The sequence below is a fragment of the Mesoplodon densirostris genome, chromosome 8 (assembly GCF_025265405.1).
Source record: "Mesoplodon densirostris isolate mMesDen1 chromosome 8, mMesDen1 primary haplotype, whole genome shotgun sequence".
NCBI classification, from domain to species: Eukaryota; Metazoa; Chordata; class Mammalia; order Artiodactyla; family Ziphiidae; genus Mesoplodon; species Mesoplodon densirostris.
Window position 1 is genome coordinate 96,506,234 of NC_082668.1, and position 17,848 is coordinate 96,524,081.

Sequence of the window (17,848 nt, forward strand, 5' to 3'; positions counted from 1 at the left end):
GCAGAACTTTCCCAGGCTTTGTCATCTTATGTTATAGCATGTCATAGCATTCAAATCGAGTAAGTGTCAAATGACCAAATAAAATGATTAAATTTATCCCAAATTTATCATGGGTGTAGGAATGAGATGAACAATCTTGTCAGAAACACTATCATACAATTTCTGCACACACACTCTATATGTTTATATATATATATGTGCAGTCAAATTCAATTATACTTAAATTCAGAATATATTATCCAACTCCAGCTATGTAAATATCTACTTTTTTTTTTTTTGTGGTACGCGGGCCTCTCACTGTTGTGGTCTCTCCTGTTGTGGAGCACAGGCTCCGGACACGCAGGCTCAGCAGCCATGGCCCACGGGCCCAGCCGCTCCGCGGCATGTGGGATCTTCCCGGACCGGGGCACGAACCCGCGTCCCCTGCATCGGCAGGCAGACTCTCAACCACTGCGCCACCAGGGAAGTCCCTACTTTTTTTAAACAATGAAAAACTTTCTCTAGTAGTAAGATTTCATTTTGTGCTATAGTATGAATTGTTCGAGGTGTGAACCAAAAGCATTTAAGATTAAACAGTAATTAAAATGATTCACACTAGTCTAGGAAAATGAATATGGATATGTAGGTTTTCTTTGTTCTTAAAACATACCTGTTATTTTTACTCCTTCCTTCGTTTCAGCTGGTACACCAACACCAAATTCATTTTCTCCAGAGACTCTGAAGTAGTAAATCGCCCCTTCTTGTAAGTTGGTAATTTTGTAGGAGAGGCGGTTACAGTTGCTGGTCACTGAGACCCATGCTTTCTTACTGGCCTCCCGTTTTTCTATGTAGTAATTCTTCACTGGTGCACCACCATCATTTTCAGGAACATCCCAGGATAACACTGCAGACTCTCTGGTGACATCATGTACAGTAATACTGGCTGGAGGACCAGGAGAATCTAAAACTTTGACAACTAAGGTCAGTGAAGCAGCATTCAAAAGATTCTGAATTGTTAATGTGTATTTTCCAGAATCATTTCTGTTGGCATTTTCAATAGTCAGTGATGTACGAGAGTCTGTGGAATCAATATAAGCCCTAGTGCGGAGGTCAGTGTCTGGTTTGCTCCAGGAGACACTGGGCACTGGTCTTCCTCGGAAAGGCACAGTCATGGTAAAGGAGGCACCGGCCTTGACGATCAGGGTCTTCTTCATTTCACTGTCAAGATCAAATACAGGTTCTTCTTCTCTTTCCTTTGCTATCTGGGGATCGGAGCTATCACTGGGATCACTAGCACCGACCTTATTGATAGATCTTATTCTGAAAATGTATTCGGCTCCTGTGGTTAGTCCACTTACTGTGTATTCTGTGCCCCTTAAGTTCTGAATGGCAGTTTTCCAGTCAGTTTCATCAGATTTTTTAAATTCTACAGTGTATCCAGTTACTGGGGACCCACCATCAAATAAGGGCTTAACCCAGCCAATAGTTATATTGGTCTTGCCTGAGTCCATGATATTGGGTTTGGATGGAGGAGATGGCAAGAACACGGGATCTTCTGCCTGAATTAAGGGAGAGGTTTCACTTGGAAGGCTCAGTCCTGCAGCATTTTCTGCATATACCCGATACTCGTATTCACATCCTTCCCGAAGTCCTGTTGATTTCACTCTCAGATCATAAACTGGTCTTTTGTTTACACGCACCCATCGTAGGCTGTTTTTCTCTCGCCTTTCAATTATGTATCCAGAGATTTCACTGCCTCCATCACTCTCTGGTCTTGCCCAGCAAAGTGTCATGAACTCTTTGGTCACAGACGTAATTTCCAAAGATGTGGGTGGACTTGGAACCGTAAATGGATCTAATGCCTTTATAGCCATACTCTCCAGGGGCTCGCCAACACCATATTTATTAACACTGGTTACTCTAAAGATGTATTCATTGCCCTTGAGCAACTTGGTCACTTTACAGGATGTTGTCCTTAACTCTCCTTCACATATTGTCCAAGCGAGGCGACTTGTCTCGCGTTTTTCTACAATGTAATAGTCGATAGCTGCACCACCATCTTCTTGGGGCGGTCCCCAAGAAACAGAGCATTTCTCAGCAGTGAGGCCAGTTATTTCAAGTGGTCCTGCTGGTGGGCCAGGCTTATCAAGTACCTTGCAATTAACTGCCAAAGACCGAGTTCCAGCAACATTCTTCAGTGTTAGCACATACTGCCCAGAGTCTCGTCGGACACAGTCTTTCACTGTTAGCAAAGTATTGTAGTCCGTTGAGACAATTTCTGTTCTTGCTCTCTCTTCAATTTCTACACCATCCTTGGCCCAGGAAATTACTGGCAGAGGTCGCCCTGCAATGTCTGCATTTATCTTAAGGACCTCTCCAGCTTTGACAACAATAACATCTCGGAACTTGACATCCATCATAATTCTTGGAGCCTCAACATCGTCTTTAACTGTGATAGGTCCAGTGGATTCAGATGGCTCACTAGTTGAGTCAGCAGCATTCCTTGCGAAAACCCGGAATTCATAACGCTGATCTTCAGTAAGTTCGGTTACTTCAAAGTATGTTTCTTGTACATTAGTAAAGTTGCACTTCAGCCACCGGCCATCTGGTAGTTCTCTACGTTCAACAATGTATCCGGTGATCCTAGCTCCACCATCATAATGTGGTTTAGACCATTTAAGTGACACTGATTTCCTTGTGATATTTGTGACTTCAGGTTGTCCAGGAGGGTCACAAGGGTCTCTTGCAGGGACTGGTTCACAAGACTTACTGCATTTACCAATTCCAGCAATAGTCTCAGCATATACACGATACTCATACATCAGTCCTTCATCAAGGCCGGAGACTTTCCTTTGAGTATCAGTGATGAGGCCCTTATTTGCTTTTGACCAAAGAATGCTGCTTCTTTCTTTATACTCAAGGTGATAGCCAAGTACTTGACTTCCTCCATCATTAACTGGCACTTGCCAGGTTACCAACATGGTGGATTTTGTGGCATGCACAACTTTAGGAGTACCAGGAGGACCTGGGGGGCTGAATGGATACTCTGCAACTACAGCTGAAGATGCACTGTAGGAGCTCTTTCCGTAGCGGTTTTCTGCACAGACACGGAACTGATACTCACTTCCTGTTACTAGATGAACTATTTTAATGGATGTTCTTGCAACTGCCTGTGAAACTACGTGCCATGTTGTAGAAGAGGTTTCTCTCTTTTCAACGATGTAATTGCTAATCTGGCAGCCGCCATCATATTCTGGAGGATTCCAAGAAATGGTTATATTGTCACAACTAACCTCATCAATATGTATAGGTCCAGGAGGTCCTGGTTTGTCAAGCACAATTATAGTAATAGGAACTGTTATGGATCCAGCACTGTTTGAAACACATAATTCATAAGTTCCAACATCTTCCCTTGAAGCTTCCTTAATTGTTAGTGATGTTACAGTCTTTGAAGAAGAAACATTTACTCTAGTTGTCTCTTTAAGAGTCTGACCATCTTTTTTCCAGCTTACAGTAGCTTGAGGTCTTCCTTTAAATGGAACATCAATCTTCAGTTGGTCTCTAGCCTTTACATTGAAAGTATTGAAAGGAAGCTCAACTGAAGGCTTTATTTCAATATCTCTTGCAATTACTGGCACTCCAAGTTGTCTTGGATCACTTTTTCCTTTTTCATTAAGTGCAGCTACCCTGAAGATATACTCCTCTCCAGCAGTTAGGCCAGATATAGTTGCTTCTAGAGTCTTAACTTGTGTGCAGATGCTCCATTTTTCACTCCCTTTGGTCTGCATTTCAACTACATAACCGGTAATTTTGCTGCCACCATCACTTTCTGGTCTTTCCCACTTAATTGTAGCTGTGTTACGGGTCACATCAACAAGAGTTACTCTTCCAGGTGGGAGGGGTGTTTCAGAAACTTTAACAGGTTCAGTTGTTTCAGCTGGCAAACCAATCCCATGTTCATTGGAAGCCAAGACTTGGAAGTAGTAAGAACATCCTTCTTGCAGGTTTTCAATCTTAAAAGTGTTCTTCGTGCAATTGTTTGTAACAGTAGCATACACTTTTCTTGTAGTTTCTCGTTTTTCGACGATGTAGTTCGTAATCTTAGCCCCGCCATCAATAAGCGGTGGTTCCCAAGCCAGTGTCACTGAATCTTTCTTCACTTCTCTTACGGTCAAATTCACAGGGGCACTTGGTGAGTCGAGAACTCTGACGTTAACAAAAGCAGTTTTAGAGCCACTGTTATTTTCTAGTGTCAGATTATACCGACCACTGTCAAATCTGGTAACGTTATCAATTACCAACATTGTATATGAGCTGGTCACCTCAATCTGGGCCCGGTCAGTGAGAACGCCTTCTGCCTTTTCCCATTTAACTTCAGGTTCCGGTCGACCTTTGATAGTGACAAATAGGCGTAAAGTAGCACTTGCACGCAGAATGACCACTTTTCGGAGATCAGCATCCAGTTCTATTTCTGGTGGCTCTTGCCTCTCTTTAGCAACAACTGAACCAGGTATAGTTGCAGGTTCACCTACGCCTTCAGAATTGATGGCACAAATACGGAAGTTATATTCAGTATTTTCTTTAAGCTTGGTCACGGTGAACTGCTTTCCTTGTAATCCTGTTGGTGGAGTGCACATTGTCCATTCGGCAGCAGTGGCTTCTTTGACTTCAACAACATAGCCCTTAACAGGAGCACCGCCATCATAAATTGGCTTATTCCACCCCAGGGAGACAGAAGATCTGGAAGTGTCTGTCACTTTTAGATTACTTGGTGGTCCTGGTGGATACAGAACATCACATGCACGATAGAAAACAGATGGCTCACTAGGTTCACCCACACCAGCTGCATTTTCAGCAGCAACTCGGAATTCATAGGAATGCCCTTCAGTAAGGCCAGTTACCCTGAATCGAAGATCTGTTAGTGTTTTCTTGTTGCACTTGGTCCATCTAATGCCTGCCTTATCTCGTTTTTCAAGAATGTAGCCCTCGATTTCAGCACCTCCATCATCCACTGGGCGTGCCCATGTTACGACCATAGACTCTTTGGTGATTGCTGAGGCTTCAGGTGGTGAAGGAGGACCTGGTGGTTTATAAGGATTACAGGCTACAACAGGCTCAGATTCCAGAGGCTCTCCAATTCCATATTTATTCACAGCCATGACACGGAAAATGTACTCATTACCAGCAAGAAGTTTAGTGACTTTGTAGGTAATGGCCTGTACCTCAGTTGAAACCTGGGTCCAGGAGAGTCTGCTTGTCTCTCTCTTTTCAATGATGTAATGTGAGATATTAGCACCACCATCTTGTAAAGGTGGGTTCCATGCCAGGTAACATTTTTCAGCAGTAACTCCAGAAACTTTCAGAGGCCCTTCAGGAGGCCCTGGCCTGTCAAGTACCTTTACAGTGATTGGTATAGACTTTGTACCACCCACGTTGCTGAGTTTCAGGATATATTGTCCTCCATCACTACGTATACAGTCTTTGACAAGAAGAGTTGTTTTCTGAATAGTAGACTTAATTTCCATTCTGGCAGCTGTTTCTTCAAGCTCTTTTCCATCTTTTGACCAAACAATATCAGGTATAGGTGTGCCACGGATATCAGCTTCAAGGACAAAAGTCTCTCCTGCGTGAACAACGATGACATCTTTGTATCTGGGATCCAGTGAGGCATTTGGTGCATCAATTTCATCTCTTGCAGTAATGGCGCCAGTGCTTTCAGATGGTTCACTAAAGTTGCCAGCTGCGTTTTTTGCAATTACTCTGAATTCATATCTTTGGTCTTCTACAAGTCCACTCACTGTATATTCAGTTTCTAATACATTAGTAAAGCTGGCTTTCATCCAATGGCCATCAGGTAGATCTTTCTTTTCTACAATATAACCTGTTATTTTGCTGCCACCGTCATAGGCAGGTTTCTTCCATTTCAGTGTGACATTGCTTCTTGTAATAAAAATGGCTTCAGGGCGACCTGGTGGGTCACATGGATCACGAGCAACAAAGCATTCCGACACTTTGCTCGGCTTGCCAATGCCAGCAATATTTTCAGCAGAAACTTTGAACTCATACTCAAGGCCTTCATCAAGCCCAGTTGTTTTGAATTTGGTGTCTTGAATGGGAGTCTTATTTAATTTGACCCATAAAATGCTGTTCTTTTCTTTCTGTTCAAGATGGTAGCCAATAACTTTGCTGCCTCCATCATTAACTGGCTCGTGCCACTGCACAAGCATTTGATCTTTCGAGACTGATGTCACAAAAGGAGTGCCAGGTGGTCCGGGTTCTTTAAATGGATATTGTACAATAACTGGTTTAGAATCCAAGGGGGCACTTTTTCCATACCTGTTTTCTGCAAAAATTCTAAACTGGTACTCAGTGCCTGTTTTCAGTTTGGTTATTTTAATTGTTGTTCTTGCAACTGTTGCTGATACCATGTGCCAAGTGGTGGTAGTTGTATCTCGCTTCTCTACAATGTAGTTGCTTATTTGGCAGCCACCAGTATAGGCTGGAGGTTCCCAAGATATGACCACAAAGTCTGCACTAACTTCATCAAACCGAACTGGTCCAACTGGAGGTCCAGGCTTTTCCAAAACGATAATGCTGAGATTTTCAGTTGACGTACCTGCACTATTTGTTGCTGTTATGGTGTATTTTCCAAAGTCATCTTTGTTGCTTTCTATAATGTGCAAAATAGTTGATGTAGCTGTTCCCTCAACATTTACTCTTGTTGTCTGTTTAAGAGGCTCGCCATCTTTGACCCATGAAATTTCAGGTCTCGGTCGGCCAATAACAGGAATTTCGATTTTAAGATCTTTTCCAGCTTGGACACTGTATGTGTCAAATGGTAACTTAAAACTAGGCTGTATAGTCAAGTCCTTGGCTATGACAGGAACACCAAGCACTCTTGGATCGCTTTTTCCTTTCTCGTTGTAAGCCTTGACATGGAACTGATATTCTTGTCCAGAACTCAAACCAGTAACAACTGCATTGCAGACTTTGGATTCAGCCACGACACTCCATTTTTCTGTTCCTTTGGGCTGCATTTCAACAACATACCCCAGGATTCTGCTACCACCATCATGTTCAGGTTTCTCCCACATCAGCGATGCACTAGTCTGGGACACATCAGTGAGTGTGACCTTTCCTGGTGGGGAAGGAGGTTCAGCTGCTTTCACAGCATCAGTGGTTTCCACTGGAACACCAACTCCAAATTCATTTTCAGCCATTACTCTAAAGTAGTACATGGCTCCTTCTGTAAGATTCTCAACTTTAAAGCTTGTTTTGCTGCATTTATTACTCACATTAGCATATGCTTTTCTGGTTGACTCATGTTTGTCAATAACATAGTTCTTGACCTTTGCACCCCCATCAATGATGGGTGGTTCCCATATCAGGAGGACAAAATCTTTTCTCACTTCTTTGACTGCCAAATTCTGTACTGGTCCTGGGGTGTCAAGAACTTTCACAGTTACAAAGGCAGATTTAGATCCACTGCTGTTTTCCAGCTTGAGAGTATATTTTCCAGCATCATTTCTATCACAGTTATCTATTGATAGTTGGGTATAGTTTGCTGCTTTTTCAGTTTGGACCTTATCTGTGAATTCACCCTCCTCTCGAGACCAAGTGATCTCAGGTGTTGGGCAACCTTTGAATGGAATGTGAATTCTGACAGATCCACCAGCTCTTACAACAATTCCTTTCCTTAATTCAGAGTCAAGGTCAAGTTCAGGTGCTTCGAGTTTATCTTCTGGTTTCACAGTACCAGGAACTGATGTAGCCTCACCTAAACCAACTTTATTGAGGGCACAGACTCGTATTTTATACTCCTGGTGTTCAGTGAGTTTTGAAATTTCAAATCGAGTGGCTCTCAAGCCAGTCTGTGGAGTAACTATTTGCCATTCTTCTTCATCTGCTTTACAGATTTCTACTACATATCCCAGGATCTCACTGCCACCATCGTAGATGGGTTTACCCCAGGCAAGTGTAATTGAATTTTTAGTGGTGTCTACAATGTGTGCATTGATGGGGGGGCCAGGTTTGAACACAGGATCGCAAGCCTTATAATAAACTGTAGCTGGACTTGGTTCTCCAACTCCAGCAGCGTTTTCTGCAGAGACTCTGAATTCATACTCATGGTCTTCTGTTAATCCTGTTACTCTTAGACGCAAATCTGTAATGCGGCGTTTATTACATTTTATCCACCTAATGCCACTTTTGTCTCTTTTTTCTACAATGTAGCCAATAATCTCACTTCCACCATCACTGTCTGGACGGCTCCAACAGACGGTCATGGAGTCCTTGGCAATGTTCGTGACTTCCAGGCTTTTTGGTGATCCAGGAAGCACAAATGGATTTTTCATGAGTACTGGTGCAGATTCCAAAGGCTCTCCAACACCGTATTTGTTGACAGCCATTATACGGAAAATATATTCATTCCCTTCTAAGAGTTTGGTAACTTTCAGAGAATTGGTTACAACCTCTGAAGCAACAACGGTCCAGGCAAGCCGACTTGTTTCTCTCTTTTCAACAACATAGTGAGAAATGTTGCTGCCACCATCTTGAAGTGGTGGAGACCATGTTAATGTGCATTTTTCAGCGGTGACTCCGGTAACCTGGACTGGCCCTTCTGGAGGTCCTGGTCTATCTAACACTTTTACGTTCACTGGGAATGACTTAGAACCTGCAACGTTGGAAGCTCTTAAAATATACTGTCCACCATCAATTCTAATGGCATCCTTTACAATAAGTAATGCCTCGAAATCTGTGTTCTTTATTTCACATCTAGCAGATTCTTCAATTTCCTTATCTCCTCTTAACCACTCAATGGTAGGTAGCGGCTTTCCGTGGACATCAGCTTCAAGCCTGAATGTTTCTCCAGCATTTACCACAATTGTGTCTCTGAATTTTGGATCCATTGAAATTCTTGGGAGTTCGACCTCATCCTTGGCAGTTATCGGTCCAGTACTGTCAGAGGGTTTGCTTATTGTGCCAGCTGCATTCTTTGCAATGACTCTGAATTCATATCTTTGATCTTCAGTAAGACCTGACACAGTAAATTGAGTTTCAATGACGTTTGTGAAGCTGGCTTTCATCCAACGACCCTCAGGCAAATCACGTTTCTCTACAATGTAACCCGTAATCATACTTCCACCGTCATATGCTGGTTTGGTCCATTGTAAAGTGATTTCATGTCTTTTAACTATTATTGCTTCTGGGGTTCCTGGTGGGTCACAGGGATCTCTGGCTACATAGCATTCAGAATTCTTGCTTGCTTTGCCTATACCAACAATATTTTCAGCATGAACTCTGAATTCATATCCAATGCCTTCTTCAAGATTGAGTGCTTTAAACTGGGTGTCATGAATAATAGTTTTGTTGACCTTTGTCCACAAAATACTATTTCTTTCCTTTCTCTCAAGGTGGTAACCTATGATTGGGCTTCCTCCGTTATTGACTGGTTCATGCCACTGTATAACCATGGAGTCTTTGGAAATGGCTGTGACAAATGGTGTGCCTGGAGGGCCTGGTTCTTTGTAGGGATATTGAGCTACAATTGGCTCAGATTCCAAGGCAAAGCTTTGTCCATATCTGTTTTCAGCGAATATTCTGAATTGGTATTCTGTACCAGTCTTCAGTTTGGTCACCTTGAGTGTAGTTCTGGCAACAGTAGCAGAAACAACATCCCATACTGTGGTGGTTGTATCTCTCTTCTGAACCATGTAGTTAGTGATCTGGCAGCCCCCTGTGTATAATGGAGGTTCCCAAGACAAGGTAATACTTTCAGCACTGACTTCATCAAATTTAACAGGTCCTTTTGGAGGGTCAGGCTTATCTAGGGTTATAATTTCGATGGATGCTGTCTTCTGACCAACAACATTAGCAACTGTGATTCCGTAATGTCCACTGTCATCCTTATGAGTTTCTTTAATACTGAGTATGGTGAGGTCAAGTGAATCAGTAACATTGATTCTTGTAGTCTGCTTCAGTGGAAGACCGTCTTTAGTCCAGGTAATGGTTGGCTTAGGACGTCCAGAAATTGGCACTTCTATTTTCAAATCTTGGCCAACCTGTACACTATAGTTGTTAAATGCAGGTCTTACATCGGGCTCAATGACCAGATCTTTGGCAACTATTGGAACTGCAAGAGACCTAGGATCACTTCTTCCCTTTTCATTTACAGCCACAACTCTAAAAAGGTATTCTTCTCCCTGAGTTAGGTTGGTAATTATGGCTTCAAGGGACTTGACTCGAGCACACTCTGACCATTTCTCATGGTGTTTAGCTTGCATTTCCACAATATACTGAATGATTTTACTGCCGCCATCATGTTCAGGCTTTGTCCAACTCAAAGAGACACTGTTTCTGGTGACATCATCCACGGTTATTTTTCCTGGAGGTTGTGGGACTTCTGCAACCTTAATTGGATCATCAGTGTGGGCAGAAAGGCCAATACCATACTCGTTCTCAGCTGTGACTCTAAAGTAGTAACTGCAACCTTCTTGGAGTTGATCGATTTTCCAAGAACTCTTATGGCAATTTGTTACAACTGCAGCGTATGATTTCCTTGTGGCTTCACGTTTCTCAACAATGTAATTTTTAATTTTGGATCCTCCATCCAACAAAGGAGGTTCCCATGTAATTGATACTGAGTCTTTGGTGATTTCTGTGACTTTCAGATTAACAGGTGGACTTGGCGTGTCCAGGACTCTCACAGTAACAAAGGCAGTCTTTGTCCCACTGCTGTTATCTAACGTGAGAGTATATTTTCCACTATCATATCGGTTGACATTGTCAAGAACAAGAGAGGTGAAGCTGCTAGTGCTGTCGATTATAGCTGCGTCTCGGATTTCATCATCCACCTTTTCCCATTTAACTTCTGGTGTAGGACGACCTCTAATAGGAACAAATAACCTTAAGGAGCCGCCTGCCCTTATATTTATAATTTTCCTTAGTTCTAGGTCAAGATCAATGTCTGGTGCTTCCAGTTTTTCTTCAACTATAATAGGTCCAGGGACATCGACATGTTCTCCAACTCCAACTTTGTTAACGGCACAGATACGGAAATTGTACTCATGCTTTTCCAACAGCTTCTCGACTTCTATATTTGTTTTATTGACTCCAGTCGGTGGAGTGCACATTGTCCATTCACCAACACTCACGTCACATTTTTCAACAATGTATCCTTGGATTTCACAGCCACCATCATATATTGGTTTGCCCCAAGAAAGGAAGACGGAAGATCTGGTAATATCAATGACTTTAGGATTGTTTGGAGGTCCTGGTTTATAAATAGGATCACAAGCCTTTTGGTAAGCAGAAGGTGGGCTTGGTTCACTGAGTCCAGCAGCATTCTCAGCTGAGACTCTGAATTCATAATTGTGATTTTCTAAGAGTCCAGTTACTCTCAAGCGCAGTTCGCCAATCAGACGTTTATGGCATCTTGTCCATCTGATGCCCTCTTTATCCCGTTTTTCAAGAACATATCCAAGAATTTCACTGCCACCATCAGATGCTGGCCTTTCCCATACAACAACCATTGAGTCCTTGGTCACCGCTGTGATTTCTGGAGCTTTTGGTGCATCTGGCACTACAAATGGATTCTTGGCAATTACTGGCTCAGATTCAAGAGGTTCGCCAACACCATATCTGTTGACAGCCATTATACGGAAGATATATTCATTGCCTTCAAGAAGCTTAGTAAGCTTGCAGCTGAGAGTTTGCACATTGTCATCAACCACAGTCCAAACCAAGCGGCTGGTTTCTCTCTTTTCCACAATATAATTTATGATGTCACTCCCACCATCTTGTAGTGGGGGTTTCCAAGCGAGTGTGCATTTTTCTGCTGTAACTCCTGATATAACAATAGGTCCTTCAGGTGGCCCTGGTCTGTCAAGAACTTTGACATTTACAGTGACTGATATCTCTCCTGCAACATTTTTGGCTTTCAGTATGTAATTTCCACTGTCAACACGTATTGCATCCTTTACATTGAGACTGGTGGCAAAATCAGTGCTCTTTATTTCTAATCGAGCTGTATTTGAAAGCTCCTGATCACCTTTTATCCACTGAGTGGTTGGTACTGGTTTGCCATAAATATCTGCGTCAATGTTGAATAACTCACCAGCGTGAACCACAATTGTGTCTTTGTATTTTGGATCCATACGAATTTGTGGTGGTTCTACCTCATCTCTTGCTGTTATTGCTCCTGTGCTTTCTGAAGGCTCGCTAAACACTCCTGCAGCATTTCGAGCTATAACCCGGAACTCATATCTGTGATCTTCAGCTAGGCCAGTTACTTCAAACTGAGTGTCAATGACATTTGTAAAACTGGCTTTCATCCAGCGGCCCTCGGGCAGTTCTTTCTTCTCAACAATATAACCAGTGACCTTGCTTCCACCATCATATGTGGGTTTCTTCCACTGAAGAGTCACAGAATTCCTTGTGACAATGATTGGCTCTGGCCTTCCTGGTGGATCACATGGGTCACGGGCTACGTAGCTTTCTGACACTTTACTTGGCTTGCCGATGCCCACAATGTTCTGTGCGGAGACTCTAAATTCATATTCAATGCCTTCGTCGAGGCCAGTTGTTTTAAACTTGGTTTGAGGAATGGGTGTCTTATTCAACTTAACCCAGAGGATGCTATTTCTCTCCTTGCGTTCTAGATGATAGCCAATGACTTTGCTACCTCCATCACTGACTGGCTCGTTCCATTGTACTTCCATACTGTCCTTGGAGGAGAGCGTTACGAACGGTGTGCCAGGAGGACCAGGAACTTTGAATGGATACTGGGCTACAGTAGGCTCTGAATTGAGGTAGGTACTCTTTCCATATCTGTTTTCAGCTGCAATCCTAAACTGATATTCACATCCAGTCTTTAACCTGCAAGCTTTTATTGTTGTCCTTGCAACAGTAGCCGACAGAATTTGCCAGGTGGTTGTGGAAGTGTCCCGTTTTTCTACGATGTAATTATTGATAGAGCTTCCACCATCATACTTAGGTGGGCCCCAGGAGAAAGTGATACTATCAGCTGTCACTTCATCCATTTTAACTGGTCCCGTTGGAGGCCCTGGTTTGTCAAGAACAATAACATTAAGGGTTTCAGTAGCTTCACCGGCTGAGTTAGTCAGTTTAATTACGTAATGTCCAACATCTTCTCGGCAGGCTTCCTTTATCGTCAGTAGTGAGTTATTTTCTGTGCTCTCTGCATTTACTCTGGTTGTCTGCTTCAGTGGTACATCATCTTTATGCCAGGTTGCAGTTGGCGAAGGGCGTCCAATGAATGGAACGTCGACTTTCAGATCTTCACCTGCCAGTACAGTGAAAGTATTGAATAGAAGTTTGAAGGCTGGTGGAATGACAAGATCCTTGGCAACTACTGGCACACTCAGTTGTCTCGGATCACTGATGCCCTTCTCATTCTGAGCGGAAACACGGAAAGAGTATTCTTCACCCTGAATTAATCCAGTAATAGTGGCTTCGGTGACTTTGACTGTGGCACATGTGGTCCATTTGTCACTGCCTTTGCTCTGCATGTCTACAATGTAGCCTAGAATTCGGCTGCCTCCATCATGCTCAGGTTTCTCCCAAGAGAGTGACACGCTATTTCTTGTGACATCCACCAAAGTTATTTTTCCTGGAGGAAGAGGTCGTTCTGATGCTTTCACAGATTCTGCGGTTTCAGCAGGCAGCCCGATGCCATATTCATTTTCAGCGAGAACCCTGAAGTAGTAACTACAGCCTTCCTGAAGCTGGTCTACCTTCCAGGAAGTCTTGTGGCAATTTGTTGCAACGGTTGAATATGCTTTCCTTGTTGATTCCCGCTTTTCAACAATATAGTTACTTATATTTGAACCTCCGTCAAGAAGAGGAGGCTCCCATGTCAGTGTGACAGATGTCTTAGTGACCTCCTTTACCTTCAGATCCTGTGGAGGGCCTGGTGTATCCAGTACTCTGACACTGACAAATGCAGACTTGCTGCCTGAGCTGTTTTCTATAGTTAGTATGTATTTGCCACTGTCGAATCTGTTTACGTTTCCAACGATAAGCAGGGTGTAAGAGCTTGTGGACTCAATGCTAGCTTTATCTAAAGATTCTCCGTGTTCCCGGGTCCACTTCACCTCAGGTACTGGCCTTCCTTTAATTGGAACGAAAAGTCTCAGGGTACAACAAGCTCTTATGGTAACAACTTTGCGCAGTTCAGCGTCCAGTTCAATCTCTGGAGGCAGCATCCTGTCTTCAGCCTTTGGAGTTCCAGGAACAAGTGCAGGTTCCCCAATGCCTTCAGAATTCATGGCATAGATGTGGATTTTATATTCCTGGTTCTCTGTGAGGTTGGTGATAGTGTAAGAAGTTGCCTTGAGCCCGGCTGGTGGAGTGACAATATGCCATTCATCTTCTTCTGGCAGGGCGATCTCAACCATATACCCAGTGATTTCAGAACCACCATCATAGATAGGTTTGTTCCAAGCAATTGAAATGGATGATCTGCTTGTATCTAGAACACGTGGGTTACCTGGCGGGCCAGGTTTAAACACAGCATCACAAGCTTTATAAAATGGACTGGTAGCACTTGGTGCGCTGATTCCAGCAGCGTTCTCAGCCATGATCCGGAACTCATATTCATGTCCTTCTGTCAGTCCAGACACTTTATATCTTAAATCAGTGAGAGTCTTTTTGTTGCATTTCACCCAGCGTTGGCCAGCTTTATCACGCCGTTCCACAATATAATTGATGATTTCGCTGCCGCCATCAGAGTCAGGATGTCCCCAGCAGACAACCATGGAATCTTTAGTAATAGTTGTAACTTCAGGATTTTGGGGTGGATCAGGAGGTCCATAAGGATCTAGTGCAAGCACAGGCTCTGATTCCAGTGGCTCTCCATCTCCATATTTATTTACAGCCATCACACGGAATATGTATTCATTGCCTTTTAAAAGTTTAGTGACCTTTAGTCTTGTTACTTGGACTTCTGAAGCTACATTTGTCCATGCCAGTCTGCTGGTTTCACGTTTCTGAACGACATAATGATCAATTTTGGCACCTCCATCGTCCAGTGGAGGCAACCATGACAATATACATTTTTCTGATGTCACTTCAGATACAGCTAAAGGTCCTTCAGGTGGGCCTGGTCTGTCAAGAACTTTGACATTGAAAATATGTTTAGCAAAACCACCAGGATTGGTTGCTGTAAGGGTATAGGCACCGCCATCCCGTCTTAGTGAATCCTTGTTTACCAGATTAGTAGAGAAATCTGCCGTTTTAATTTCTAATTTTGCTGTGTTTTCAAGCTCCTTTCCATCTTTGGTCCATTCCATTGTTGGAGGTGGGCGACCTGAAACATCAGCTTCCAGCTTGAATGCTTCGCCTGCTTTTATTATAATTGTGTCCTTAAATTTGATATCCACCATTATCCTTGGTGCTTCAATGTCGTCCCTGCATGTGATAGCATCTGATGGCTCAGATGGTGGGCTAATAGCACCAGCAGCATTTTTGGCAATCACGCGGAACTCGTATGCGGCATCTTCTGTTAGTCCGCTGACTGTAAATTCATTCTCCAAAATGTTGCTGAAGTTGGCTTTCAGCCACCGTCCATTAGGAAAATCTCTCTTTTCAACTATATAACTGGTAATTTTAAAACCTCCAGTATATTCAGGCTTAGCCCATTTAAGGGTCACTGTGTGTCTAGTAATATTTAGAGGAACCGGTTTCCCAGGTTGGTCAATGGGATCCAAAGCTAACATAGGTTCAGATGGCTTGCTCGGCTTGCTTTTGCCAGCCATGTTTTCTGCGATCACTCGGAATTCATAAGCAATACCATCTGTAAGTCCGCTTGATTTGAAAATGTTGCCTGGTACTAATGCTTTGCTCACAGCCTGCCAGAGAATACTATTTCGTTCTTTTCTTTCAATGTGGTATCCTAAAATGGGGCTTCCACCATCAGAAAGAGGCTCATGCCAGCTGATTGTTATTGAATCCTTGGTAACTGCAGTTACCTGAGGGGTACCAGGAGGCCCAGGAACCTTAAATGGATAGTTGGCAACTACAGATGCTGATGTGATGCTTGGTCCAACTCCGTATCTGTTTTGAGCTTTTACCCGGAATTGATACTCCACTCCGGTAGTAAGGTGAGTGGCTTTGTAGGTAGTGCGTATAACGGTGGTTGCTAACTCAACCCATGTGGTACTGTCAGTCTGTCGCATTTCTACTACATAGTTGCTTATGGGTACACCTCCATCATTCTCAGGTGGGTCCCAAGAGAAGGTGACAAAATCAGATGAAACTTCATCAAATTTGATTGGTCCAGTAGGTGGCCCTGGGATATCATGGACTTGAATGGTGATGACATCACCAACCTCTCCCACAATGTTCCTTGCTGTTAATGGGTAGAGCCCACTATCACTTCTTACACACTCGTTGATATTTAAGATGGTTGAAGTTGCTGTGTTTTCAAAATTAACTCTCTGGGTTTGTTTAAGAACCTGGTCTCCTTTCTTCCATGTAACTGTGGGCTTTGGCCGACCTAGCACTGGAATTTCAACTTTGATGTTGTCACCAGCTTTAGCAATGACTAATTTTTGATAAATGCCATGGAGATCCAATTCTGGAAGCATTGTCTGCTCCTTGACAACGACGGGTCGGCTTTCTCTAGGGGCACTTCTCCCTGCACTGTTCACTGCCATCACTTGGAAGGTATATTCTTCCCCTTCAGTTAGATTCTTCACAACACATTCTAACCCCTTCACGGTTGTGATGTGGGTCCACTGATCAGAGCCTTTTCTTTGGGCTTCGATCACATAGCCAGTGATCTTACTGCCACCATCGTGCTTGGGTTTAGGCCACGCCAGGCTGACTGTGCTCTTAGTTATGTCCATAATGTTAAGACTGTCTGGTGGTGATGGTACTTCGGAGGCTTTTACAGGCTCTGTTGTTTCTGTCGGCTCACCAATTCCATACTCATTTTCTGCCATCACTCTGAAGAAGTATTCACATCCTTCAGACAAGCCAGTAACTTTGTATGTGCATTTATGGCACTTAGTGGTGACCGTGGAGTAAGATTTCCGTGTTGCTTCTCGTTTCTCCACAATGTAGTTTGTTATATGTGAGCCCCCATCTATCAGTGGGAGGTCCCAGTGCAGGGTGACACTCTCCTTTGTGATGTCAGTAGGCCTCAGGTTAAGGACAGGTCCTGGTGTATCCAAGACTCTGACATTAACGAAACCACTTTTCTTCCCAGCGGGGTTTTCAATGGTCATCACAAATTTACCGGTGTCATATCTGTTACATTCTGGGATGATCAGGAGCGTGAACGACTCTGTACTTTCAATGTTAGCTCGGTTTTTAAGGTTGATATCATCTTTGGTCCATGTCACTTCAGGAGCAGGACGACCTTTAATGGGCACAAATATTCTAATACTGAGTCCTGCTCTCACAACAAGGGTTCTTCGAAGCTCAGCATCTAGTTCGAAATCAGGAGCCATCTCCCGTTCTACGATTTCAACATTTGAAATCACTGCTGGCTCCCCAACACCTGCATCGTTCATGGCACTGATTCTAAAATTGTATTTTTCTTTAGTCTGAAGATCAGGGACGACAAACTCGGTAATTCTGAGGGTGGTTCCTGTCGTATCCTTTATCCAGGCATCATCTCCTACTTTTTGATGCTCTACGACATAGCCAGTGATTTCAAGCCCACCGTCATAATGAGGCTTGCTCCATGCCAAAGAAGCAGATTTCTTGGTGGTATCAGTGACACGTGCATTTGAGGGTGGTCCTGGGGGATCTGAAAAGGAAACAAAGGCACAAAAGTGTTAAGGGTTTGGCTTTTGTATAAATTATATAAAATATTGGCACTCCCAAATGAGCTGTATTGAAA

At 43.3% G+C, this 17,848-nt stretch overlaps 1 protein-coding gene across 5 annotated transcripts in view; it reads right to left on the minus strand.

The window, feature by feature from the left end:
* The window catches only part of TTN (titin), a 283,231-nt gene that overhangs the window by 31,713 nt on the left and 233,670 nt on the right, over positions 1-17,848 (minus strand). For all 5 annotated transcript variants that reach the window (XM_060105903.1, XM_060105901.1, XM_060105902.1 and 2 more), the window contains one exon: positions 650-17,755. In XM_060105903.1, the coding sequence (XP_059961886.1) occupies positions 650-17,755 (17,106 nt within the window). The remainder of the gene's footprint in view (positions 1-649; positions 17,756-17,848) is intronic.